The sequence below is a fragment of the Spodoptera frugiperda genome, chromosome 14, assembly GCF_023101765.2.
Source record: "Spodoptera frugiperda isolate SF20-4 chromosome 14, AGI-APGP_CSIRO_Sfru_2.0, whole genome shotgun sequence".
Lineage (NCBI taxonomy): Eukaryota > Metazoa > Arthropoda > Insecta > Lepidoptera > Noctuidae > Spodoptera > Spodoptera frugiperda.
Genome location: NC_064225.1, coordinates 7,011,260 through 7,038,149, shown reverse-complemented (window position 1 = coordinate 7,038,149; position 26,890 = coordinate 7,011,260). Strand labels below are relative to the sequence as shown.

Here is a 26,890-nt window from a genome sequence, read left to right as displayed (position 1 = left end):
GCGTGCTATAGTGAGTCTTCCCTACTATCGATACATCGCATACTCGAGCTGCGCGTCTTCCTCACTATTTGTCACAAAGTAGATACATATGTACTAAACTATTCTGTCTATTTCTTCGCGGACAGACAGACATAACAATGACGTCATTACAGTCTCTTAACAATGTCTACTTTATGACACACCATTACTAGACCGCGCGGTGTCATCCAAACTCCCTTGTTTGTCGCGCTTTAAAAAACAAATTGACCTGTTTTGGTAACGACCCGTAAAATGTTACAATGTTAATGATACAATTTATGGAATGAAGACTCGTTCGGTCTTCTTGTTATGTTGTTAAGTACTTAAATGTCGTGGACTTGCATCGTTTATCCGGAGCTGCGGACTACCTAACTGGAAGCTAACCTAACTTAGCGAGAGAAGTCATTGAATGATTTTCCCAAGTCAAAAAAAAAAAAAAAATAATACTTGCATAGTTTGCTGTAGACTAGAATATAACCATTTGTCATCATCCCCTACTCTTTAAGAAGGGTGATGTAAGACTTACAGACTTGACTGAATTATTTTACCATTCTTTTGTTTTGTCTGTCAGTCTGTCTGTTTGTTTGTTGCGGCTAATCTTTGCAAAATGGGTGAACCAATTTTGACATAATTTTTTTGGCAGGTAAGTAGTAGCTTAGGCTACTTTTATTTTACAAAGTAAAGTCACAAAGTCTGTTATCCGCGCGAAGTTGCGGGCATTAGCTAGCTATTTATACATTTGACGCCTTAACGGAGACCGGGTAGCACCTTTGAACCTGCGATCTCCATCTTGTTTGCAAAGTATAAAAATCCTCTTATGTAGAGGAGGATTATAGTCGATTTGTGAGCCTTCACGAACTCATGTTTGCAAAGGGTGATTTCCGTTTACTAGTCTATTTTTAAAGAGGGAAAATCATCCTATGTCTTCTCTCGCCTTGATTGAGGCGAGAGGAAGTGTCAGACTTTCACTGACTAAATACCAACCCGTTCCTACTAATGATTTTTGAGCTGGAGCCCCGGTAACCCGCTAGGTAGTCCGGATTCCTAGTAATATAATTTAACATTTAACTCGTTACAATTTAATGGTAATTCTATTCTTAAACGCAGATTCAATGTTGCTTATTAAATATTTAGAGAGGTTCTGTGACAGGTAGTGTGGCAACTGAAAAAATAATATGCAATCTTTTTTCGGTACTATAAGTATATTTTTGTCGCAACCCACTAGGGACAGAGTCGTGCCTTGGTATAAATCGTAGTCCCGTGGGTGGCTACAGACAGAAATAAAAAATAGCCACTGTTTTAGTTCAAAATAGTGCGACTACAGTGTGAAATGACAGGAATTCTTTTTTTTATGAGGCACACCGGTAGTCGAGCGGACGTATCACCTGGTGACAAGCAATCGCCGCCGCCCATGGACACTTGAAACACCCGAGGCGTTACAAGTGTTTTGCCGGCCTTTTGGGGTTAAGAATTTAAGGATTGTTGTTCTGGAATCGGGGATTGGGGAAGAATTCAAGCATTCTAGAACACAACAACAACAGGCCATAACAATCCACTGAAGGACTAGACTTCATTGTTGCTCAGTTTCTGTCGTATTAGATACCATATTTGGTATCTTAAAATGTGGCTCAACTTGTCCGCAAAATGTAAAACGGGGTGAATAGAAATCGAGGGGTGAATAGATACGTCAACGGGGTGAATAAATATTGGCAAAATGTCCTAACATCTATTCACCCCATTCCTGTATCTGTTCACTCCTCGATTTCTATTCACCTCGTTTTACCGTTAATTAAATCTTAAGAGTTGTCCGCCATGCTTTCGCTTGCCTTTCTGAATATAAGATGCGTTTCAGTCTTTCAAAGAAATCCAACAACAAATGGATACGACAGCGGGTCATTACTCACTTAATTAAAAAGCAAAGTGACAATTAACTGTGAATAATGTTTAAGTATAATTAAGTAAGTACTAAGCCCCAGTTGCTTAACAACTTCCATCGGAAAGCCTCAATTAACTGAGATGAGAAATTATTCAGGCCTTTTGGGTAATGTTATGTAAGTAAATCAGAACTCAGAAGACACTATTAAAGAAGAAAAATAATCCTCTGGTAATTTGACTGCACGGTTAGTGCAGTGACTGGTCAACTGGTTGCCGCGTTATGTGTAGCAGGTTCGATCCCGGAGCAACAGCAATTAGCACAAATTTTTGTTTTGGGTCTGGGTGTCATGTGTATGTGAACTTGTATGTTTGTAAACACACCCACGACATAGGAGAAAATCCGAGTGTGGGACAACGTTGAAAAGAAAATAAAGATGTCTTAATCTTATTATAATCATATCTTCCTTTTGAAGTCAAATCTTTCTTTACAACTATCCCTTTCTTTTGAATAGACCAATCAGAAATCGATGAATAAGCAATCAAAATATCTACAAACCGAAAATAGAAGATTCCTATTGAATATTTTCACATAGCAAATTGCCTAAGGCAAATGATATTACCTCTTACAATATGTACGGATTACTAAGTAAGCCTTAGAGTAAGCTTTCACGAAAATTACAATGTTTGAAACTTTTTTCTACCCAATCTAGACTTCGGTCACGTATTTTGGGTAAAAAACTGTAACTGAACGAAGAAGGAAAAACTTTGTGATTTTCACTGCCCTTTACGTTAGTATAGGGAAGTTATATTTTGGCTCTCTTTTAAAAATATCCGCAATGGTGATTTTAGTGTAGTTTTTATTAAGATGGTTAGAACATATTTTACTGGAAGATGACGAATGGTTGTTTTAAAAAGAAAGTTCGAAAGTCATATTCAGATTATTTATTTAAACAACTTCAAAAAAGAAGGAGTTTGTAGTTGTTTGTTTTAAACGTAATTTACTGAAAATTATTAGATGAAATGTATGACTGCCGCCTTGATGTGGTTTTAAGTGCAGCTAACGAGCTGGTCTCAATTTATTCAACTTATTGTGGCTTTTCCAAAATTTTCTTGCATTTTCTACCACTCGACAAACGACGTAGCAAAAACTAGAATCTCACTAAGATTATTAATGCGAAAGTTTGTGTGTATGTTTGTTTGTTACTCAATCATGTCAAAAGGGCTAAAGATATCGGGATGAAATTAGGAACAGGTGTAGACGATGGTCTGAAATAATACATAGGCTACATTTTATCCCACGAGAACGAGAGCAAATCCGCTGGCAGAAGTTAGTGTTCAGTATAATCCACAACTTAACCTTAACCCTAAAACCTAAGTACTAATATCTAGACTAAAGCTCTACATATACAGCGTGTATAAATTGAAACTATTTATTTTCTAAAAGATTATGGTTAAAACTAGGGTAGTAGCCGTCGGGGGGAACATTTTAGACTATTTCTAGGTCAGACTAATCGACTAGACTGAATATAGCCGCCTGTTTCAGGCTATTTTTATTCTCCCAACGGCTCTTAGTTGGAATGGCTATAGATGAGTAAGGTTATCAAGTATTTATGAAGTAGGCAGAAAATTGATTATTCCGTTAACTTAATTTAATGTTATAAAGATGGAATAGAGGTTTAGATTATTATGCTATAGCCTTACTCACGTAAATGTTTGACAAGACACTCGACTAGTTTCAAGTCGTACTAGAGGCTCATATTCATGAGCATAATCCGCGCTACACGACGCGGTAGTCGCGTAAGCCGATAACATAATAATCAATTTAGTACGTCTCACGAAAGTTGTAATAAAACAATGGTTCAGTTGGAGTACAGGTTTTTTCAATAAGTTTGTCCTACAACTGCAACTAGTCACAGGGCCAGAGACGAGGGAGTGTGATAATATTTAAATTTGCGATGCGATCTTAAAGACACTGTTCTACCAAGTAGGGATTTTTGCAAATCAATTAAGAAGTAGACTTTAGTTTGGCACTTGAAGCAAAGATGTTATTCAAAACCGAGTAATATGTACAATATGATTAGGTTTATTTTTCTCTGCATCTAGACTAGATTCTATACGACCAAGCCAACAAAGCAGTGACTTCTAACTGACTTTGTCTTACCCATAAAGTACGGAAAACAAAAACCTTATAAAGAAAAAAAATAGATCGCGCGAATATTCTTCGTAATCTAGGGCCGACTGGCACGCGAACTACATTGATTTGAGTTTCCAAGTAAAGTCAGTTCACTGGGCTACATTCAGATTATCTGACAGGTAATAGTGAACCCAGACAAACCCAGGGGGAATACTAACGACCTAAATGTTCTAGCGAACCAGCGCAGCGCTTTAGAGCGATGGAAATGCTGGTTAAATATTTAATTTCGATTTTGTGTCGTATTGTTTAAAGAGAGGCTATTTGTGGTAGGGAAATGCTACCTATGAGGACGTATTTTTTGGATACCCAATTAAAAATTGAATAGTCTATAGTCTAAAGATTGTTACTGCAAGAATCGTATTTATTTTTTAATTCATATTTAACAATAGTACATGGTTATACATTTTTGGACATCTTCATAAAAACTGTTTTTTTTTTTTACTTTTTTTTAAGAATGTCATGTCTTTTATCCCCGATGAGGGTGGCCTCCGTGCTACTACTGAGAAATTTTCGAAAAACCGAAAACAGCCCAGATATACTTTGCCCGACCCGGGAATCGAACCTGAGTGGGGTTTCAGTAGACCGATAGTAGACTACCACTCGACCAAAAAGTAAGAATAGTGGCAAATTAATGTATCTTAAACTGCTTTCACCACGCCACGTATGAAATTGTGTGCCACTATCATTAGCTGATGCTAACTCACCAGGAATTGTTATAAGCTGTTACTATTCCTTTCATTTCATTCTATTGTGAACATTTCACTTCGTTTACACACACATACACACATACATAGTGACGTGTAGTTACCATCTGTCACTGGGGATCGGTTGCAGGCGAAGTAACTTGCTTGTGGAAATACAATTTTCTGCTACAGTCTGCAAATAGAGGCGTGTATTCTTTGCATTACAATAAGACGTTATATCTGCTTGGCTCTAGTTGAAAATTGATAAAGATATACATAGTCAGTATCACAGATATACAAAACATTACGATTTTTAATCACTATCTGGTGACAGCAAAATAAAATAGTTTTGTTACATTCACCTAAACGGTATGGACATGGCATCGCTCCGGCACGGCGTTTTTGTTTTGAAAACAATACAAAAACGCTGTAAGCTGCCAGCAAGCGGTCGGCGCGCGGTCAGCGCGCGGACGGTAGGCTTGCAGCCTTTTTTGTATTAACGTTATGAAATATATCGTACGATATAAGATTTAATGTTAAAATTTAAATGGCATGTACATATATCGCTGGATTAGAGCGGTGCCTTTAACGTGTAGGCCAGTGCAGATACCTCTAATAAAGGTAAAAAGTAAAAGAAATTTATAGTAGAATGAAACCTATTGGAAATGGAAGAGAATATGCTAAAACAAGAAAAAAATAAAAATTCCACTCCATCCGAGTTCGGGAAGTGGGGGGAGGTTTTAAGAGTAAAAATCGGTTTATCGCAATTTTTGGCGAAACAACAAGTCCAATGAAAAAAAGTTAAATGGCAAAGTTGTAGGTATTAAAAAGATCTACAACTTTTGTATTTACACTTTTTTGATAATACTTCAAAATTTTATGGAAAATTAAAAAAAACTACGATTTCGGTTTTTTATTCTTATCTTTGACAAAAATATTAATTTTTTAACGAAATTTTGTGAAAACGTGCCTTTATACGTACCAAACAAACTGTAAATTTTTGAAATTGAAAAAAATATTTTTTTACCAGATATTGATTAAATACCGAAAAATTATCCTAATTTTCAATCGAAAATTCACGCGTCAAAATATCAGCTTTTTTATAAAATTCGGTAGGCTGTTTGTTTGATGAAATCTCTACTTTTCGATAGTGTAAAAAAAAATTACGTTACCATGGAAAATGTTCTCAAAAAACGCAATAAACTAAAAAAACTCGAATCGAAAAAAATGTTTTTCATCATTATGCACAATATTGAGCTATTTATTACAATTAACCCATGTAGCGTAAGATTTAATGGTACATTGACAAATAAAAAAAATATATAAATTAAAACATTCTACTATGATTAACAATCAAATAAGTTACTAATGTTTATTATTTGATAAGACATCCATAATTTTATAAGAAAGTTGTAGAATTTTGTTTTAATTAAATACGTAGATACTTATTTGTTGCTATTTGAAGATAATTTATAAACCTTTTTTATTTTTTAAGGTAGCAAAATCATCCAATCCAATCCAATGACCTCTCTCGCCTTAGGTGAGGAGAGAGGGAGTGTCAGACTCTTACTGACTAAAAATCACCTTGTTCCTAGTCCTGCTTTACGAGCCAGAGCCCCGGTAAACCCGCTAGGTACTCCACAGCTCCGGATCAGGCATCAGCCATACTAGACACCATCTGAGGTGGTCTGATGGCTCTTTGAAGCGCGCGCGGAACGCGACGCGCCGCATGCACGGGTCTAGATCTGTTAGCTACCCTTGCTCGCCGTCTACAGACCCGTACTTACGGAGGCCAGAGTTCTTTGCGCGATCCCCGATGCCCGGAGTGTCTCTCGCGAGGGCTGGAGGGTGAGGAGGTTCGTTCCCTCACGTGCCCCGCCTGCTTTTTTGCTAGCATGACTGCTTCGCAGAAGGAGGTGACGTCATCCCAGTGTCACTCGCTCCTCCAGAGACACTCCGGGCGTCGGGAATCGCGGGACGATCTCCAGCCACCGTTCACTATCACCTGTTTTTTCAGAACATTTTTCATAGTAACGTTTATTTTTTTTTACACTATCGAAAAGTAGAGATTTCAACGAACAAACAGCCCACCGAATTTTATAAAAAAGCTGATATTTTGACGCGTGAATTTTCGATTGAAAATTAGGATAATTTTTCGGTATTTAATCAATATCTGGTAAAATTTTTTTTTTTTCAATTCCAAAAATTTACAGTTTGTTTGGTACGTATAAAGGCACGTTTTCACAAAATTTCGTTAAAAAATTAATATTTTTGTCAAAGATAAGAATAAAAAACCGAAATCGTAGTTTTTTTAATTTTCCATAAAATTTTGAAGTAATATAAAAAAAGTGTAAATACAAAGTTGTAGATCTTTTTATTACCTACAACTTTGCCATTTAACTTTTTTTCATTGGACTTGTAGTTTCGCCAAAAATTGCGATAAACCGATTTTTACTCTTAAAACCTCCCTCCCCCCCACTTCCCGAACTCGGATGGAGTGGAATTTTTATTTTTTTCCTGTTTTAGCATATTCTCTTCCATTTCCAATAGGTTTCATTCTACTATAAATTTCTTTTGTTTCAAAACCTATCTGCACTGGGCTAGTGTGATATTTTATATCCTTAATTCTTCCCACGAGTGCCATTGGATTGGATAAAGAGACTACTTATTTGATACAGATTAGGCAGTAGTCCTCATTAAAACCTAACAACAACAACCGATCATAGTATTGAGCTTAGAGATTATTTGGATAAGTCCTTTTATGTAGACAAGAACCAAATCCAGACAGAAGGACCAATTAGACACGTTTTGTTATTGGTATGTGTAGTTTTCTCTACATAATATTTCGTACGAAAATTTGTATCTGAAATTGTGCTAGCAATGCACCTTGTTTTGTTTACTGTACCTACAATACAAGCGCGAGTACAATTTTCGGATCTAGAGTTAACTGAAGCGGGTCTAATTATCTCAGCTTCCTTTTCTATTTAATTCCAGTGTTGTTTCATAGCCTCCCGTTTTTTACTATTGCGGTGTACAGATGCTAATAAGTAAACATATCAAGCTAGCTGTTTGGGTTTTGGGCTCATTAGATTATGTCCATATCTCCTGATGACGAGGATATTATACGAACTGCCTTTCTCCATGTTTTCCCTTTCTGCTTATCCATCCAAAGTTTATCTGTAGAGATCTTTTTTAATGATACGACTGCCCTTTGTAAACATGTATTTTTTTAAAGAGTAACGGTTTATTTTTCATTCTTCTCCATTCAAAGCTACTCTTTGGAACGCGCACCTAGCTTCAATACGCGGCTACGTTGCTCCTACTCTTTAACTACTTTAGTTAATTTAGTATCTCTCACGATAGTTATTATAAAAATATAACATACATAGAAAACCATTGAAGTTATCTCAGTTATAAAGCCACACAATGTCGAAGAGAACCCGTTCTATATGCGCCGAGGGTGTGTCAGCGTATACATAATGTTCTAGTTCACTGCGCTGCCTCTCACTGTCGTTCGCAACTAGTTTCCAATCTGTCAGCTTTTATTTTACACTAGACGGAGTGAGGAGTTTGGATTTATATGCTGTAGGGTATTTTGTTCAACGACAGGTATCTTATATCTAAACATCAATGTCAATTTAAGGGTTAAATGTGAATGATTTCTTGCTCCTTATTTATTAAGCAAACTCAGTAGTTTGCTTTTTGGCTTTTTAGTCCAAAAATCTATGATTGCATTCAAAGTGTACCTTACCGGGTTCCCGGGGCTCCAGTTCAAATCAGGAGTAGGAACGGGGTGGTATTTAGTCAGTCAGAATCCGACAGTCCCTCTCGCCTCGCCCAAGTTTGGAGAAGACATTAGATTGTTTTCCTCCCTCAAAAAAAATAACATTCATAGTGTACCTAAGTAAATAGTTAAGGAAAGAATGCGCGCTGTTTTGCTCGAGAAAAACTATTAATAAACGTTGGGATCTACAAGCTAGATCTTAATCAGATTAACCTAAATATTAAAATCAATTTCACAATTTCCTCGCTCACTGCTGTGCTTCAAGCGAAAGCTGATGAAATTCGAAACCGACTTATGCTTATACCGTCGTAGTTTTAGTACCTACTGTATAAGACTGTAAATCGTCAATACACCTCAGAGTGTAAAATTGTACCTAAGCATGAGATTTTCAAAGAGCACCGTCTAGATATAATGTTTAAAAGAAACCGCAAATTCGTTTTGTTAATTATTCAAACCGCATCGTACTTAGTTTTGTTTATTAGTTTAACGATAACGGTTAATATTATAATTCCGAAAGTATCTAAGTTTGTTTGAATGTTAGGTACCTCTTTACGCTTTACCGACTCAATAATTTTCTTTAAATGTTGCATACTACATAATGGTAGGGAGTAAAGAAAACGACATACAACATGCACCCTTAGTACGAGTAAGTTTGTTTTACGTTAAATGAGATCGAAACGAGAGCGCGTTCGACGCTGTGATTGGTCGGTTCATTGGATCTGGCTAATCAGTACCCTTAGTATGAGTTCGCTTTGCATTTAAAGTAATCGAAACGAGAGTACGATCGGCGCTCTGGTTGGCTGGCTTGAATAAACCAACCAATCAAAGATTACTTAAAACGTAAAGCAAACTCGTACTAAGGGTACTAAGCGCCGAACGCGGTTTCGTTTCGATCTCGGTGAACGTAATACAAGCTCGTACTAAGCTCTCAGTAAAACTGCTGGTAAAAACAAATACAGATAGAACAACGTAAACAAGAGATCATTGAACCTTTGTATTGAATTTTAACAAAAAGGTTTTAATTCCCTCTAGAACTATATACTATAATCTCTGGCACCATCTCTTTGTAGCAGTCAACAAGGTCCGGCAGAATACATCGCTCTTTTGTTTACTTTTAATTAAAATTGTTAGAGGCTGGCACTATTCAGTTGTAATACTATTCAGTATATGCAAAGAATACTTGATACCCGTGACTACGTTCCCATGAATTACAAACTTCGTGAGTAATAAAATTAACCTAAGTTACTTCTTAGTTCATTAGCCATCCGCTAATAAAAGTCCTGTCAAAATCGGTGCAGTCATTTCAGAGACACTTACCTTTCACATAGAAAATCACCTTTCAATAAAGAAAGGTGATTTTGTATGTGTGCATGTCATTGAACTCTTTGCAAAGGTAAAGTTTGTTCTTCTTAATATATCGTCACGTCTTTTAATCTGAAGTAATAATCACTAATAACCGGAGCTGCGGTACGAAAAGCAGGAGTAGGAACGGGGTGGTTTTTAGTCAGTAAGAGTCTGACACTCTCTCTCGCCTCGCCCAAGGCGAGAGAAGTCATTGAATAATTTTCCCCCCTCAAAAAAAGTGTGTTTTACCAACCAGACATAATATCTAGGCATCTATCCTATTCCAGAGACAGAGTAATTTTTAAAAATCTTTTAGTATATATTTGTCGAAACCGGGTCAAAACCATCCTTATATTTCAAAAATATCTACAACTTCGTGTACAAACCCAATTTGCAACGGGTGTATTCAATTCCCAGTGTACATAAAATTGCATCCGCACGAAGCCGGGGCAAATCTCTAGCGCTAAAACAAATATAAATAAAGTGAATACAATGAAATGCACTCAGTCAATGTTACTCGAATAATTGGATTTATATTTATTAGCCTTTACGTTTACTTGTAGCATTGAATTAGAAAAAATCTACACCTACACTTGCGGCAGTGATTGTAAATGCAATTATGAAAAGTGAGTAGGTAGGTATGTTCGCTGTTCTCTGAGGAATGGTCATATAATAATCGCCGTGCCTGGCAATGGGAATGGAAGCTGGATGCGGAAAATTAGGGTTATGCCCAATAATTCACTAAAAATTAACAATAAACTTACCTATGTAAATATGTAGACAGAAGCTCTACTAGTTCTGAGTCATAGAGGGACTCTTCCTCAGGAGCAATATCATATCGGCGATATCATACAGCTAGAGCCTATCATTCAGTATGTCTTACGATAGTTGTTATAAAAATATTTTGCCTAATACCTATGCCATATGTTTTTCTTTCTCATGTCTGCTCCTTAGAGGTACTAGTGTTTGAAGTGTAATAGAAACTTAAATACTTCCCCAAATTATTTTTATTGTACTATAAACGCAAATCAAATACACTAAGATAACGTAAAGTAAATATTTCCTATGTAGATACATTCTTTCAGACAAATATAACTAGGATTATGTGATAAGATCATTCAAATGTCCTTGAGACGATAGTGTATTAGTAACTATAACAGTTTATATTTATAAATAAATCCCAAACTTCTAATCTTACTGCTCTGATATGAAAAATGTACAAAAATATTCAGCCTTCGTCTCGCAAAGTTTGGTAGGTACTCGTACTATCTCTGTTTGCAATCAGCCCGTAAAAGTCTTAACGAAACGTGCGACCAAACACGATACAAATTTTGATATAAAATACGTACAAAGTAAATCTATAAACTAATGAATTAGCTTTATTTAACATCTCATACAATTGTATCTTTTTACCAAAATCATAATTATTGATCAAATCTATTAACATTGTCCTGTTTCCGTCTACTGCCAACATTATAATATCCTTAATGCCCAAATAAAACATATCATTAAAAAAAAAGGAAAGCCCTCCACACTCTTTACCGTTCTGTTTTTTCTAAGTCAGGTAATATTCCTTGAAGCGTCACCTAAGTCTGAAAAACCTATGCTGAACACGGCATCAAAATCGGTTCATCCAAACGCGAGATAATTAGGCACAAACATAAATACATACAAGTCAAACTGAGAACCTCCTCTGTTTAATCGTCAATGTTAATTTTAATTTTCAGCCTAATCAGAAGAAAGTTTATAGAAAACAATTCTACCAAGTTGGGGAAAGATGGGAAACAACATCAATATGAATCGTAAAATATAACAAAATGCTCACAAAATACTAAAATCACGACAGCAGAAAGGCAAAAATTAAACCTTTAACCAAGTTTGACTATGCCCCGTTTGAATCACAGAACAGTCATGGCACACTGCCAAATTATAGCTCTACACTTCCAAAATGGTTACATGTCGCGTCTCCTAAACGATCATCATTAGGCATGGTGACTGACTAGTGTAGTGCAAGATTCCGATCTATTTATTAACCTCTATAATTAATGACCCTGAAAGAAATTAGTTGGCAGTATGAAGTCATCAGTGTAATGTCATGGTGTTGGAAAATGGCGTGATTGGAGTTGAGTTTTAGAACGTCTTTTATGTTTTGAAATGGTAGAGATATATAGGTGCAACGGCATGCCTTTTATCCCCGAAGGGGTAAGCAGAGGTGCACAGTACGGCATGCAACGCCGCAATACAATATTCACCCTCGTCTCATTATTTGTGTTATAAATCCAATGTAATAGAGTAGATAGAGATACAGAACACACTATACACTCTTTCCACAAGTATTTAAACAAACAATTACTACGCTCCCGGTAATATAATATCCTTATGAAATACTACAATGTGAAGTTTGATAATATAATCAAATTGTCAGACTCCACGCTACAAAAATAAGGATAAATAAGAAATATTGTCTCAATAAAGACAAAAAAATGGTAAGACTTTTCGATTACTAAATTCTTAGCACGGAGTTAGGATTACAGCTTCGTGTTTAGCTATAAGCCCTCTCCTTATTACTTGGGAGTTATAACAAGGTATGTACGTAAGTACCTAGGTACTAAGGAAGACTGAAGAAAACATAGGTACCTATAGTCAGTAGGTAGGTAGTAATACATACTCTAAATAATTCTGGGACGAAGGACTTTTAATCAGAGTGCTTTATTTTATTTTTAATGGGATAAGCCCGCCTCATCCTCTCGTACCGCTGCCATTCCTGTAAGCCAGGATCTACAACCATGAAAACACCGTAGCGTCCTAAGGTCACGAAAGTTGTCTTGCATCCCGCAACGAAATAAATCAGAAGATATTATAAAACGATAGTTTCCACTTCCCTCGGTGAATCAAAGTGCTTGTATAATTTGGTGAATGGTTCTGATGGAAATTAAAGAAGTATGTATAAACGTTTGCACTAAAGGTACTCTATTATTTCTTTCTATCATCATTCATATCTAATTTATTTTTTAAACAGAAGCATTACAAACACTCGGAGCTGCCTAGAAGGTTACCGGGGCTCCGTCTCGAAAAGCACGAGTAGGAACAGGGTGGTCTTTAGTCAGTAAAAGTCTGACGCCCCCTTTCAGCTTACCCAAAGCAAAAGAAGTCATTGAATGTATGTCTTTTAAAAAATCTCATTTACAAACAAGAATGTTCCAATTGCCTAAAATAATTGAAACGATAAACAGATTTCAATGTAATCTCCCGAGCAATTCAGCTTTACCTCAAAACAACAAACGATTTAATCCCTTTTTCACAAAAAACACGGAACTTGTAACAAACACTTTTACACTAAAAACACTAAATTATTGTCATGTATGAATGGCCATTCATTCACAAAACACTATTCATTCACAAAAATTACACTCACTTTTCACTGGAAACACGATATTTTTCTACCAAAACTACATACGTTTCAAAATTCAATTCTGTTGACATAAAATACTGGATACGGCATCAATATGTAAAATGAAATTAAAAAAGCGCGGTAAAAATGTGGCGAGTAAATTCGATTCGTTATTGGAAGCGACACGTCTGGCTCGCGCGGAAGGCGGGCGACTACTGTCGAAGCCAGGCGAAGCTAGATTTGAGGTTGTACTATAAAATGTGTGGTGACTACGTTAGCTTAGGTCCCTGTAGAGCTAAGCTTATAAAATTGTGCTGACAGCCGAGGGAAAATAGTTTCCGTGAGATTTCTAACCAGTTCAATACGATTACTTTTATCTAGATGACTATTTTTAAAGGGTATGGTCTATCTTTGAACGTATTGGAGTTACGTGCTTTGTGTTTTTCACTTTTTCCTGATTGTAAGTAATGGTGACTCGTGAAATTTCAATTAGGTAGTTAAGTAAATATTTTTGTTCAGTAAGAGTCTGACAGCCCTTGTCGTCTTCTCTAGGCGAGTGTGCTCCATGAAGAATTTCCATCTCTTTTTTTTTTGTTAAGGGGGAAAATAATCCGATTATTTCTCCCGCCTTGGGCGAGGCGAGAGGCAGTATAAGACTCTTACTGACTAAAAACCACCTCGTTCTTGCTCCTGCTTTTCGAGGTGGAGCCCCGGTAACCTGTTAGACAGTCCGCAGCTTTGGAAAATTTTCCACCTTATTGTCAGAAGAAAATGTAAATATTTGTTACCGTGGCTTGTCAGAACGACAAAATGAAGTCAGTTGTAAGTTATTGGCTACAAAAGGTTACCAAACTCGATAAAAATCAATCGCCTCGATAAACAAATGACTGAAGTAAAGCTCAGCTGTTTCCAACTAAGATATAGAGAAACTAGATGTGGTTTACATTTTTATAACACTTTCTTTATGTCGTCCACTGCTGACATTGGACGTGATAATATTATGAAGACGTTGATAATGATATGTCGTGGTGGCCCGGAGGTAGAGTGAGGACCTGACTTATCCTCACGTACTGTTTCGTACGACTTCTGGAATTGAAGACATAAATAAGTACGTAGTAAATGAATACAATAGGTGTATAATATTATTACAAGGAATTAAATGGCCAATTAATTAAATAAAGACAGACATAATTAGTAGGTACACGAAAACAAAGTTCAATTTAGTTTCACATTTATTTTTCCTGTAGTACTGAAATAATTGTGATTGTACACCATTAGGAATATGTGATACCTTTGCACTTCAATTTTATTTCTTAGCTGTTGTCTTTTGTGTTATATGTGTGTACATAAAATAATTATTATTTTCCTGCTTCCAAAAAATACATCGTCTTTTTTGTGGATGGAAATCATCGAATGTCTTCTCTCGCCTTAGGCGAGGCGAGAGGGAGTGTCAGGCCCTTACTTACTAAAACCCCATTCCTACTCCTGCTTTTCGAGCCGGAGCCCCGTTAAACCTACTAGGTAGTCCGCAGCATCGGAATCATACTATCGTTCGCTTAGCGAGTAATATGTAGATACACTCAACTCAAATTGAGCTTGACATATCTAGATATTCGTTATCTACGGTGTCGGTGTTCGCTCGATATCATTGCGTTCGTCGAAACCATTTTTCCGGACAGTAAACAGGTTTCGCTTTATAAATACGTAAGTAACAGTTTCCGAATAAAAACAATTTCATTCTCTTTTTATATTTTTAGCCTACTGAGTCTTGTTAACGTTCTTATAATAGCAAAAATTGGGTTGTTTGTTACTTGTTACTTAAGGCGAGTTAAAACTTAACAAAGGAAGGAAGAAGTTCTATTTGTGTTTCAGAAATTCACTACCTTTTTGGTCGAGTAGTGTCGCGGTAGGGTTCCTGGCTGGGCGACTGGGTTTCATGAAAATATGTACATGACCGAAGGTTCACCTTCTATTTTATTGGAATGTATAAAGAAACTGTCAAAAAATGTCATCAGGGATTTTCAAGGGAATTCTTCAAGTAGCTCACTGCCTGACCAGAACCAGGCTCTGGCTCGAAAAACAGGAGTAGGAACGGGGTGGTTTTAGTAAGCAAGAGCCTGACACTCCCTCTCGCCGCGCTCGCTCGCGGAGAAGACATTAGATGAATTTCCTCCTTAAAAAAACACCATCATTAATCTACCGTTTCATAGTATAAGTATCTCCATCCCACATCCCAAATACCATTTGTACTGTTATTACAACATGTCCTTAACAATTCAGTCGACAGTCGCAATGCATGTTTGTGTTCTCTCGAGCTGATTCGTGGACAAACACAAACACACTTCCATGTAGGTACTCGTGTATTCACTACGCAATAGTTACGTTGTTTATTTACTCTCTCTCTCTCTCTCTCTCTCTCTGCAAAGGGAAATATAAATAAGCACTTAAAGATGTAAGTACTAACTGTGTTTACTAAAGTGGAGTCTGCCTAAGTACGTCTAACATTTTATTGATAGTTTCCCAAGAAACATATATTTTGATGAACCGTGCTAACGTGCACAAGTCGTGATAACTAGGTTTCCTATATTATGGGTCATCATTTGTTTATAACATAACATCCCCCTTTGAAGACCTGATGAGGCAAGTAGGGCTTTTTTTTTGAGGTGACTTCTCTCGCCTTGGGCAAGAGGGAGTGTCAGACTCTTACTGATTAAAAACCACCCCGTTCTTACTCCTGCTTTTCGAACCGGAGCCCCATTAAACTTGCTAGGTAGCGTGCAGTAATACGGAGTTTGATTACGAAAAGACAAACTACAGACAACTACTAACCTTATATCGAGATAAGTATCTTAGAAGCAAAGTAAGCTTTTAGTCAAGAAAAAACACATCAAAGAATCATTACGTACCATCAGGCAAACACCCCACCGCACGTAAAACAATCGTATACTTTTTATATTTCTCTTACTTTGTCCGCAAATAACTCTATTCTATTAGATACGAGAGTGCGAACCGTGGGCCGTGGGCCGTGGGCTATACAAACTAATACAGTAACAGCCAAAGTTTATTTGCTCGCGAAGAGACGGTACAACTTGAAAGCGTTGCAACTTTACCGAGAAATGAACCCAATTACTTGCCGACTGGGGTGCTACTTCTTTCATAGTTATGTTGTGTACGTAAGAGAAGTAGCGTTATGTTTGAAGGAAAATAAGTCCAATAAAACTGCCACTATGTACTAACTTTTTTTTATTTACAATTTTATTTATTAATAAGAACATTAATTTTAAGAACACGGCAGTAAGAATACTTATTTTTCGAATAATATTTCACTAGAGACTTGTTATGTAGCTACGCTACGAAGATGTAATAACTAAGCTGTGTAACTAAGTAGGTACGTGACCATTTCCACCAATACTAAGCTATGTAGCTATGCGATGCGCAGCTCAAGTATGCTATGTATCGACAGTAAAGAAGCAACCCATAGCACGAATGTGTACCAAAGAATATGATTGGTGGCAACCAAACGTATCCACAGCAACATAGCGTTACACATCTTTGGTGTAAAATCATCCTCAATAGTGCGTAGATATAGTTAATAGGTGTCTATCTTGACATTTACAAAGCGAAATTATCCACAAAGCTAATGCTGCTTATTATAGGTCCAGTCTAGATTAACAACCGGCATAAAAGGTTATTCCAGATTTATATTTAGGTTTTATAACGGCCACACCAGGCGTCAGCGTCCATTATTCTCTGACAGAGACACGGGACCATTATCTACTTTATTATAGACACTCTGACCTTTCGAGGTCATAAAGAAATATACTGACTGAAGTTGCAGTAAAAATATCTTCTATACTTATAATAAATCTGTAGAGAGGTCAATTCTGTACATGAAATATATTTCCAAAATAACTATCAGCGGGTGATTAGTGATCGATACTGACGCCAAAAATGCAATTAGAAAAATTTTTGTCTGTCTGTCTGTCTGTCTGTCTGTCTGTCTGTCTGTCTGTCTGTATGTTCTTTATAGAAACAAAAACCACTCGACAGATTTTAACGAAACTTGGTACAATTGTTCTTTATACTCCTGGGCAGGTTATACTTTTCATCACGCTGCGATCAATAGGAGCGGAGCAGTGAAGGGAAATGTTGGGAAAACAGGAGAACTTACTCCATTTTTTAAGCTTCCGTCGCGTGTGCAGCCTTAATGGTTAAAGCTACACAGAAATCATGTATGACGGAAATATTCTCCTTAAAATTGTTTAAAAAATATTCCACGACAACAAATGTCTATCTTTTATGGTTGACTCACAATAACACGTATAACTTCCGATAGCTTAGTAGTTCGGAGCTTTCTGATTATATTTGTCTACTCTTACGTTTATAACACTCTCATTCATTCATTCATTCATATTATTATAATAAGTCTGTAGAAGGGTCAATTTGAAAGAATAAATAGAAGGGTGTGTTACTGGATCGATCGATTCCAAACCCAAATATGTGATTTTTTTTTGTCTGTCTGTCTGTATGTTCAGGCATCACGTGAAAATTAACGGTTTGATATCGACGAAACTTGGTATAATTATACCTTATTATCCTAGGCATAAAATAGGATACTTTTTATCCTGGAAAAATACGTAGAAAAAAAATCTTAATTTTTCAATTTTATGCTACAGATCGCGAGCTCAACAGCAGTAGCTCAATAGAGGGATCTCCTTAATTATTATGGGTCTAGCCGTATTTGGGTCCAATAGATATTTATAAGATGTCATTGTTAGAGTTACTCAAAATTGAGAAATAAAACATCCACGCGAAGACAGACATCCGCGCGGACGGAGTCGCTGGCAGAAGCTAGTAAGCTAATAAACTAATCCCTAAGTATTGTCGTTTTGGTTTTGTAAAGAGAAGAGGTTAAAAACTAAACTATTCGTTGAATTTATTTAGTAAAATTACCATTTATTTAATATTTAAACATAGTAATAAGTAAATAACTAATCACAAACATAATTTTATTTACTTTAACATTCCTAACTCACAACACCAACGTATGACAGTAGCGCCATCTATTAGTAGAACAGTAAACTATAGTTTCCAGATAAAACACTAGATGGCGCTGAACATACATTCATCTTCAAACTTGTTAAATTGTTTTAAAAAAATATTTATAACGTGCTACGTTTTAAAATAAAGATAGAAATAAATTAAATTTTATTGCATTGCAGTAGAAAACTAAAACAAAACGACAAAAAGGATCTCTCCGGCGGGGAATCGAACCCCGGTCTCCCGCGTGACAGGCGGGGATACTGACCACTATACTACCGAAGACTTGTTTGATGTGGCTGAAATAGTGAACTAATATCTACACTACTAGTTTATCAAAGTGTATGAGTTGTCGTAGAGCCACGTAGAGTTAACGTCATGAGACGATAGATCTGGGGGCACGGCAGTGCCCCCGCCAAGTCGAGCAAAAAAAAAGCGGCACGGCCGTACCATCCTTTTCTCGAAGCAATTCGGGCCTTTTTCGACCCCCTATAATTCGGTTGTGGATAAAGCAAGAAACCTGAATCTTCAGTAACTAATCCGGCATTGTATAAACACGGAATATTTAAAATTTCAGTCAATTTGAACCAGTAGTTTAAGAATGACAACTTGTTAAAGTTTCTAAATTTTGTCACTCACTGACTCACCGATCATCAAAAGTCCAAGGCACTTCTAGCAGACTTAGAAGCTTCATATTTGGAATACATATAGAGTTTAGTGTCTTAATCATGGGAAAACTTAAATATTTTGTAATTTCGGTCCAGTTTTCCAAATACACCAACTGCATCAATAACTTTGTAATCCCATATAAATATATGGGATTACAAAGTTATTTATGCAGTTGGTGGTTGGTGGTGGTTATAAATTTAATAGGTGTAGATAGGTACCTACCATATGAGGCAAGGGAGGGGTATAGGGTGGGTAAGGGTGTGTTTAGCCCATGAAACTGAACAACATTATTACTTGTAAAATGGTCGACGTAATGAAAAACACATGATTGGACATGTCTTGAAGTACGAAAATCTAATAAAACAATATATTATAATTTAAATCTGTTATATATAAATTGTTAGCGCGACTAGCATAAGACCTTTAACAAAATTCGTTAGAAGTAGATGGTATCAAAAAGAAAGGCTCTACAAAAAGAAGTGAGATCCCATCAAAAACATCCTGTAAAAAACCCAAGTCTCGCAGCTCAGTCTTTCTACCGTCAAAAGTTGTGAGATCCATGTAATACCAAGTCGGTTAATCTATTTAGTGTCTACTTGAAGGACCTTCTGTCTTAAGTTATTACATAAGTTATTATCATGCCAATATTAAAAATATTTAACGTTTTAAACAAATAGATCGACTTGGACATCGCATGAAAACAAAATGAATATTACAATATTATATTAGATTCTTTAGTCTCTCGCGCCTCACGCGATTGAAACTCTCGTTCCTGTTGGTCGCTGGCCCGTCGTGCTGTGTAGTGTGATACATACTAATAATCAAATCAAGCGATGTCCAAGTCGATCTATTTGTTTAAAACGTTAAATATTTTTAATATTGGCATGATAATAACTTATGTAATAACTTAAGACAGAAGGTCCTTCAAGTAGACACTAAATAGATTAACCGACTTGGTATTACATGGATCTCACAACTTTTGACGGTAGAAAGACTGAGCTGCGAGACTTGGGTTTTTTACAGGATGTTTTTGATGGGATATACATTATTGAACAAGTTAAAAAAATCCCATCAAAAACATCCTGTAAAAAACCCAAGTCTCGCAGCTCAGTCTTTCTACCGTCAAAAGTTGTGAGATCCATGTAATACCAAGTCGGTTAATCTATTTAGTGTCTACTTGAAGGACCTTCTGTCTTAAGTTATTACATAAGTTATTATCATGCCAATATTAAAAATATTTAACGTTTTAAACAAATAGATCGACTTGGACATCGCATGAAAACAAAATGAATATTACAATACCTATTATATTAGATTCTTTAGTCTCTCGCGCCTCACGCGATTGAAACTCTCGTTCCTGTTGGTCGCTGGCCCGTCGTGCTGTGTAGTGTGATACATACTAATAATCAAATCAAGCGATGTCCAAGTCGATCTATTTGTTTAAAACGTTAAATATTTTTAATATTGGCATGATAATAACTTATGTAATAACTTAAGACAGAAGGTCCTTCAAGTAGACACTAAATAGATTAACCGACTTGGTATTACATGGATCTCACAACTTTTGACGGTAGAAAGACTGAGCTGCGAGACTTGGGTTTTTTACAGGATGTTTTTGATGGGATCTCACTTCTTTTTGTAGAGCCTTTCTTTTTGATACCATCTACTTCTAACGAATTTTGTTAAAGGTCTTATGATATTTTCTTATTTTTATATGTAGTCTTCCTCTTTTTCTTTTCCGGTACTACTTCCATTTTACAAGTAATAATGTTGTTCAGTTTCATGGGCTAAACACACCCTTACCCACCCTATACCCCCTCCCTTGCCTCATATGGTAGGTACCTATGTATCTACACCTATTAAATTTATAACCACCACCAACCACCAACTGCATAAATAACTTTGTAATCCCATATATTTATATGGGATTACAAAGTTATTGATGCAGTTGGTGTATTTGGAAAACTGGACCGAAATTACAAAATATTTAAGTTTTCCCATGATTAAGACACTAAACTCTATATGTATTCCAAATATGAAGCTTCTAAGTCTGCTAGAAGTGCCTTGGACTTTTGATGATCGGTGAGTCAGTGAGTGACAAAATTTAGAAACTTTAACAAGTTGTCATTCTTAAACTACTGGTTCAAATTGACTGAAATTTTAAATATTCCGTGTTTATACAATGCCGGATTAGTTACTGAAGATTCAGGTTTCTTGCTTTATCCACAACCGAATTATAGGGGGTCGAAAAAGGCCCGAATTGCTTCGAGAAAAGGATGGTACGGCCGTGCCGTTATTTTTTGTCGACTTGGCAGGGGCACTGCCGTGCCCCCAGATATTTTTCAATAGGACTTTAAAAAAAATTCAAGTTACTATAAAAAAATTGCTAGAAAACTGAATATAAAACTAGTGCCGCGCCGTGACTCGACTCGAGCCATCGTTCTCGGGCTACGGCATTTTGAAATGAGCAGATGAGATTTTTTTATTTTTCATTTTTATTTATTTGTAATTTTATATGACAGTGCAAATAAAGTGTTATTTTCTCTTTTCATTTTTTACTTACATTTTAACAATTTTGCTTGTAGTGAAATCTTAACCCCTCAAAAATTACATAAAAATTATGTAAACAGCTACTAAAAAATCTATTTCACCCATAAATCAACTAACTGATAAGAAACTAATTATCAGCGCACAGAGTAGCTCTTAAAACCAAGGTACCAGGCTACCAGAGTTCCCCAAGAGCTTGGTTTAACTCTTAACCGTAATACTCTTACTTACATTTAACGTAAGCACATAAGCAAAGAACGAGTTTTATTTAAATAATCCTACTTAACACCCCTATTACATGGGACTTATATTACAAATGGTGAAAAATACATGTACATGGTATAGCGGCATTACATGCCGTAATGTGCATCTCTGCCTACCCCTTCGGCGATAAAAGGCGTGACGTTGTGTATGTAATCCTACTTAAATATAAAGATGTCTTCACGCCAATCGAGTAGGAAACTCATCAATCATTGTGAATGGATGATTGATAGGGCAGATCATGTATAACATGGCTTAACTGTTAACATAGGAATAAGACGGTTTTATGCGAATTTTAAAGAAAAATGTTTAAGGTTTTTGTAACTTGTGTTTTCATAGAAATGTAATATTAATGATGTTGGTAAAGAGTGAAAGCGTGATTGTGTAACAAGCTATGTGGTGATAGAATTGAATACGTATATATAGGTACACCGCTGCTCTTTCCGTGGGTGTTGGAAGAACTTATTAAGGAACTACACATTATTTTGTTGGTTTTGTTATGTTTTTAGAAAAAAAAAACGTCGCCTCATTTTAGGACTTTCTCCTATGTTGTGAGTGCGTTACGTAGTACAAACATATAATTTCACACACACATGACACCCAGACTCGAAACGACAATTTAGGAAGCACACAAAGGGTTGCTTCCGCGCGGTAATCGAACCCGCTACACGTTGTGCAGCAGTCAGTTGGCCATTCAAAAAGGTACAGTCGCAACGTATGTTTGTTTCTTATTTTCAGAATCGCAATGTAGTGTTTTTGTCAATTAATTTTGAGTCCAGTTTTCATGCTATTAGATTTTGATTTTGAAGAACCTACTAATATATTTAAGCTAAGGTAATTAACCTAAGATCTCGTTAATATTAGCGATTGTTCCACTTTGTGAACCGCCTTAAACTTTGTCTTGAACACCTGTTCCAGAATTACCTCCGATTATCTTAATTTAAATACCCACACGTTGTTCTCTCAAAATGTGCGCCCATAAATTGTCAGCCATATTGAAATTCTTGTGAACTTTAATTTATGTTCTCGTAAAGTATCTAAGTATGGATTAAAGTTTTTAATGACATCAAATTCTTATTTAATAACTCCTGGCTTATACTCAATGAATTTAAGGTCTCACAATAGCAACGTCACGCCTTTTATCCCCGAAGGAGTATGCAGAGATACATTACGGCACATAATTCCGCTATACAATGTACACCCACTTTTCACTATTTGTGTTATAAGTTCCATGTAATAGGGGGTTAGTCTATTGCCATATACTGGACACAATTCCAGACACCGTGCTACTACTGAGAAATTTTAGAAAAACCGAAAAAAAGCCCAGTAATACTTTACCCGACCCGGGAATCGAACTCGAGATCCTTTGTCCGGCAGTCGCACTTGCGACCACTCGAACAACGAGGCAGTCATTTACAATTACAATAGTATATAAATATTCAGCCTACCTAAGAGTACTAAAAAGTCAAGTTCGGGTGGTTTAAACTTTAAAGTGTTTACTTACCTAAACTTAACTAAAAAGAGTTGGACACGTATAAAATACTCATTTAACACTTTTCTATCAAAAACTTTTCAACTTTAAACCTACACTTTGAAATCGACTGAAAATCTTCGAGAGTAAAAATTCAAACGGCGTTTTAGGAAAGTTGACTCACAAAGTATGCAATTTGCATTCGTTTATCCAAAAAAGTATGTTTTGAATAGGTGCTAAACTATCAGGACGGAAATTTGAATATTTTTGTCCTGTAACGCTCGCACAATTTTGAATATTTTAAAGATGGAAGGAGCGTTTAAATTGTTTATTGTAAACAAGTTTAGAATTTTTCATAATATTATATTTTCAAATATTTTCTTTTTCATTGCAGTATAAATCTAATATAATAAAATTTCCAAGTAATTAGTTACCGTACTCCTCCGAAACGGCTTTACCGATTTTTACCAAATTGTATCTGCGTATTCAGTACGTCTGAGAATCGGCTACTATCTATTTTATAGAAATAATTTTTATAAGGCAAATCAACGTTTGCCTGGTCAGCTAGTAAAATATAAAGTATAAATAAAATATTTCTTACTGTCAATTTTTCAAAAACCAAACCTTTAAATTGACGCTGGAAAACTAAATCACTAGCAGTAACAAAAACAGCAAAATAAAGTGATATCACTAAACAACAACATTAATAGTAACGTAGCGACATCTCTTAGTTAGACCCAGAACTACAAATCACGTTACAGGATTCACGGCTCAATGCTTTTTATTACACGGACCAACGTAAACAAGTAAAGATAAATCTTTCTCTATTCAGTATTGGAGTAAGCAATGGAATGCCTAAGTAGACTAGATTAATTCTGTTACCTACGTGTTCTGTCTATACAGCTGTCACTTAGGCTAGGCTAATATAATTAGGCCCCTGTTTTCGGGTAACTTGATTTAAATGTTACCGGGATTTGCGCTTACATCGTAATCTGGTTTTGTTAATAATGGATTGGGAGTGTAATTATGTATAGTGCTACGCCTTTTAATTTCATAAAGGGATAGGCTGAGGACATTTTGAACTCACTTTTCGAAATTTTTCAGTTGGGCTTTAATCGAAAAATTTCGTAATCGGATTCGAGACCTCTCACTCGACAGGTGCATGACACCTATGAGGTCTTGGGTAGAGCAATAAATTGTTTTTATTAGTAGATATAAATGAGACCAGGAACAAATTGGTATGGTGAAATTTAACTCAAAACCTTTTTCAATTATAAGTCAGTTTAAACAATTTTGAAACAAACTTCAGGGTTGGAATTTTACGCCCAATTTAACGGAAACCATTTCTCCGGAAAGCTCCCAAGTAAATAAAATGTGGCATTATAACATCCATGTTTGTTTGAAATGCCAGTTACCGCAAGTGGGAACTCTAGCGCAAAATTTGATGATTTAAAACTTGGTAAGCCGAATGGTAAGGGCTGAGTAAAATACGATTGACTCCACCTGTAGTCTTCCTGCGGAGGTTGTAAAAGTCGCTTGCCAGAAAAATCTTTTATATAATGGAACCTTATAGTACAGGAAGTAAATTATCACGGACGATAATGTTTATGCCTAAGGCCTGTTGTTGCCTGATCTGGAGCTGTAGACAACGTAATTGATTACAGGGGCTCCGGCTCAAAGCAGGAGAAGGAACGGGGTAGTTTTTAGCCAGTAAGAGTCTGACACTCCCTCTCGCCTCTTCCAAAGCCGGAGAAGTCCTACACAAAGAGGATCACTTCCCTTAAAAAAAAAATTGTAGAAGATAATCAATCAATCAAATACATACCAACCTATATATGTACTAGACTAGTAAATAGCTTTAGGAGTATATAAACGAGTAGATAATTTGCATACGTACGATAGTCATGAGATGTTAGCTACCGTGACATTTCCAATTCCGATTTACTTGAGAAAGTTATTCTGAAGGTAATTTATGCAGACACTGACAGTTACTTCCACTATCTGGAGTATTTATCTATGGTAAAATAGATTCTATATTATAGCTTAAAACTATTTTACAACAATATTATAAAGAGATCCTAAATTCGTCATCATAATATTGTTATGTTTATGGTGCACTTATTAAAATCTTAATAACAAGGACTGAGATCGAATCAAAAATCAAATTCATAATTCTTTAGCCTTTTTTGAGGAGAAAAATCATCCAATGCCTCGTTTCGCATTGGTTGAGGCAAGAGGGAGTGTCACACTCTTACTGTCTAATAACCACCCCGTTCCGACTCCTGCTTTGTGAACTGGAGTCTTCCGGTAACCCGCTAGGCAATCCGGGGATTTTTAGCCTAACAGTCACATGTAGGTATACTTATGACCATCATACCAGATTGTTCTATATTCGATCATAAAAAAAATCAAAGAAACAACATACCTGAAACTTTTTCCAAAGCGTACACTAACTTCATCATTTTCACTTCAGTGCCAAACTACCACTCATACAACAAAAACCACTATCAATGTTTTTTCAACATGTATAACCGCACTTTTAATAGGTATCACACAAAAGTTATCTAACTGACCATTACTATGGCGGGTAAATAAATACAAGAATCCATGAACTATGTAGGACAAAAACTAAAACACATAAGGATTAGATTCCTATAATGAACTAGATAGCAAAAAGAGTCAATAGTATGAAAAATTAGTAATAATTTTCCCAATTTGGTGAAACACAGATATACCAAAATGGCTTTACTAGACGTGTCAGTGCGATGAGCACATTGAGTGTAGTTAATTGAAGCTGTTTTGTACGCCCACGTTTAATGTAATCTCTACCGGCGTATATAGATTGTGCGTACCTAGTATATTATGTTAGTGTCATTGTGTTTCTCAGTTATATTGTGGCTTTTTAATTGTCTTAGTTTTGGCTAATTGAATGTTTCACTTAATTAGTTTGGTAAGAAGTACAACTTCACGGTTTATGTTTGAAATGTTGTATTAGATAATGAGATCCATTTCGCCTCCTGAAGTACTAACACGCAGTAGCACAGCGAGTATACATAAGTATTAGTATACAGTTCGTATTGGTTTTGTAATTGATTTAAAATTATTTTTTATTCAAATTAATTAATATCATCTTAGTCACGTTTGTTTTATGATTAAAGTATTCGAAACGAGAGCGCATTTAGCGCTCTGATTGGTTGGTTTATTCGAGCCGACTAAGGGAAGCGATCGCTGCTGCTTCATTTTAGTCCAACTTTTCAGTTATGTCCAGGCTTCGCAATTAGCCTAAAAACATCGAAATAGTAACTCTTAACTTTTAGGTCTTGCAAGACTTTTTACGTTAAAACCATCAGACCAGTTGAAGTCATCATCATCATTATTGAACATAGGTCTTCCCTTTAGTCCTTCACGTAGAACGACAAGTCGTCACCTGTATCTATTGGCTCCCCACGACCAGTTAAAGTAATGGAAAGTAAAATTTTAACCTAAACCTTAGCTTCAGTATTTTTAGTATGTAATCGTCTTGAGAAAGTTTCCACTCATATCCAGTTTCCTTGTGCTGCAAACGTTTCCTGAAATCTCGTACGAAATTTAAACTGAAAATGTGAAAACTACC

The 26,890-nt window shown here is 36.1% G+C and overlaps 1 protein-coding gene and 1 non-coding gene across 5 annotated transcripts in view; both read right to left on the bottom strand.

The window, feature by feature from the left end:
• LOC118279182 (multiple C2 and transmembrane domain-containing protein) overlaps positions 1-26,890 on the bottom strand; it is a 229,978-nt gene that overhangs the window by 86,579 nt on the left and 116,509 nt on the right. Inside the window, exon 1 of one of the 4 annotated variants that reach the window (XM_050698374.1) lies at positions 25,703-26,067. The exons of 2 other annotated variants lie outside the window; for them this stretch is intronic. In XM_050698374.1, coding sequence (XP_050554331.1) covers positions 25,703-25,739 — 37 coding nt within the window. In that variant the 5' untranslated portion in view covers positions 25,740-26,067. Of the gene's footprint in view, positions 1-13,166; positions 13,508-25,702; positions 26,068-26,890 lie in introns of those variants that run through there. One more of the 4 variants, XM_035598735.2, reaches the window with a different exon arrangement.
• On the bottom strand, positions 18,543-18,614 carry Trnad-guc (transfer RNA aspartic acid (anticodon GUC)). The gene has a single exon. It is a non-coding gene; the product is annotated as a tRNA-Asp (tRNA).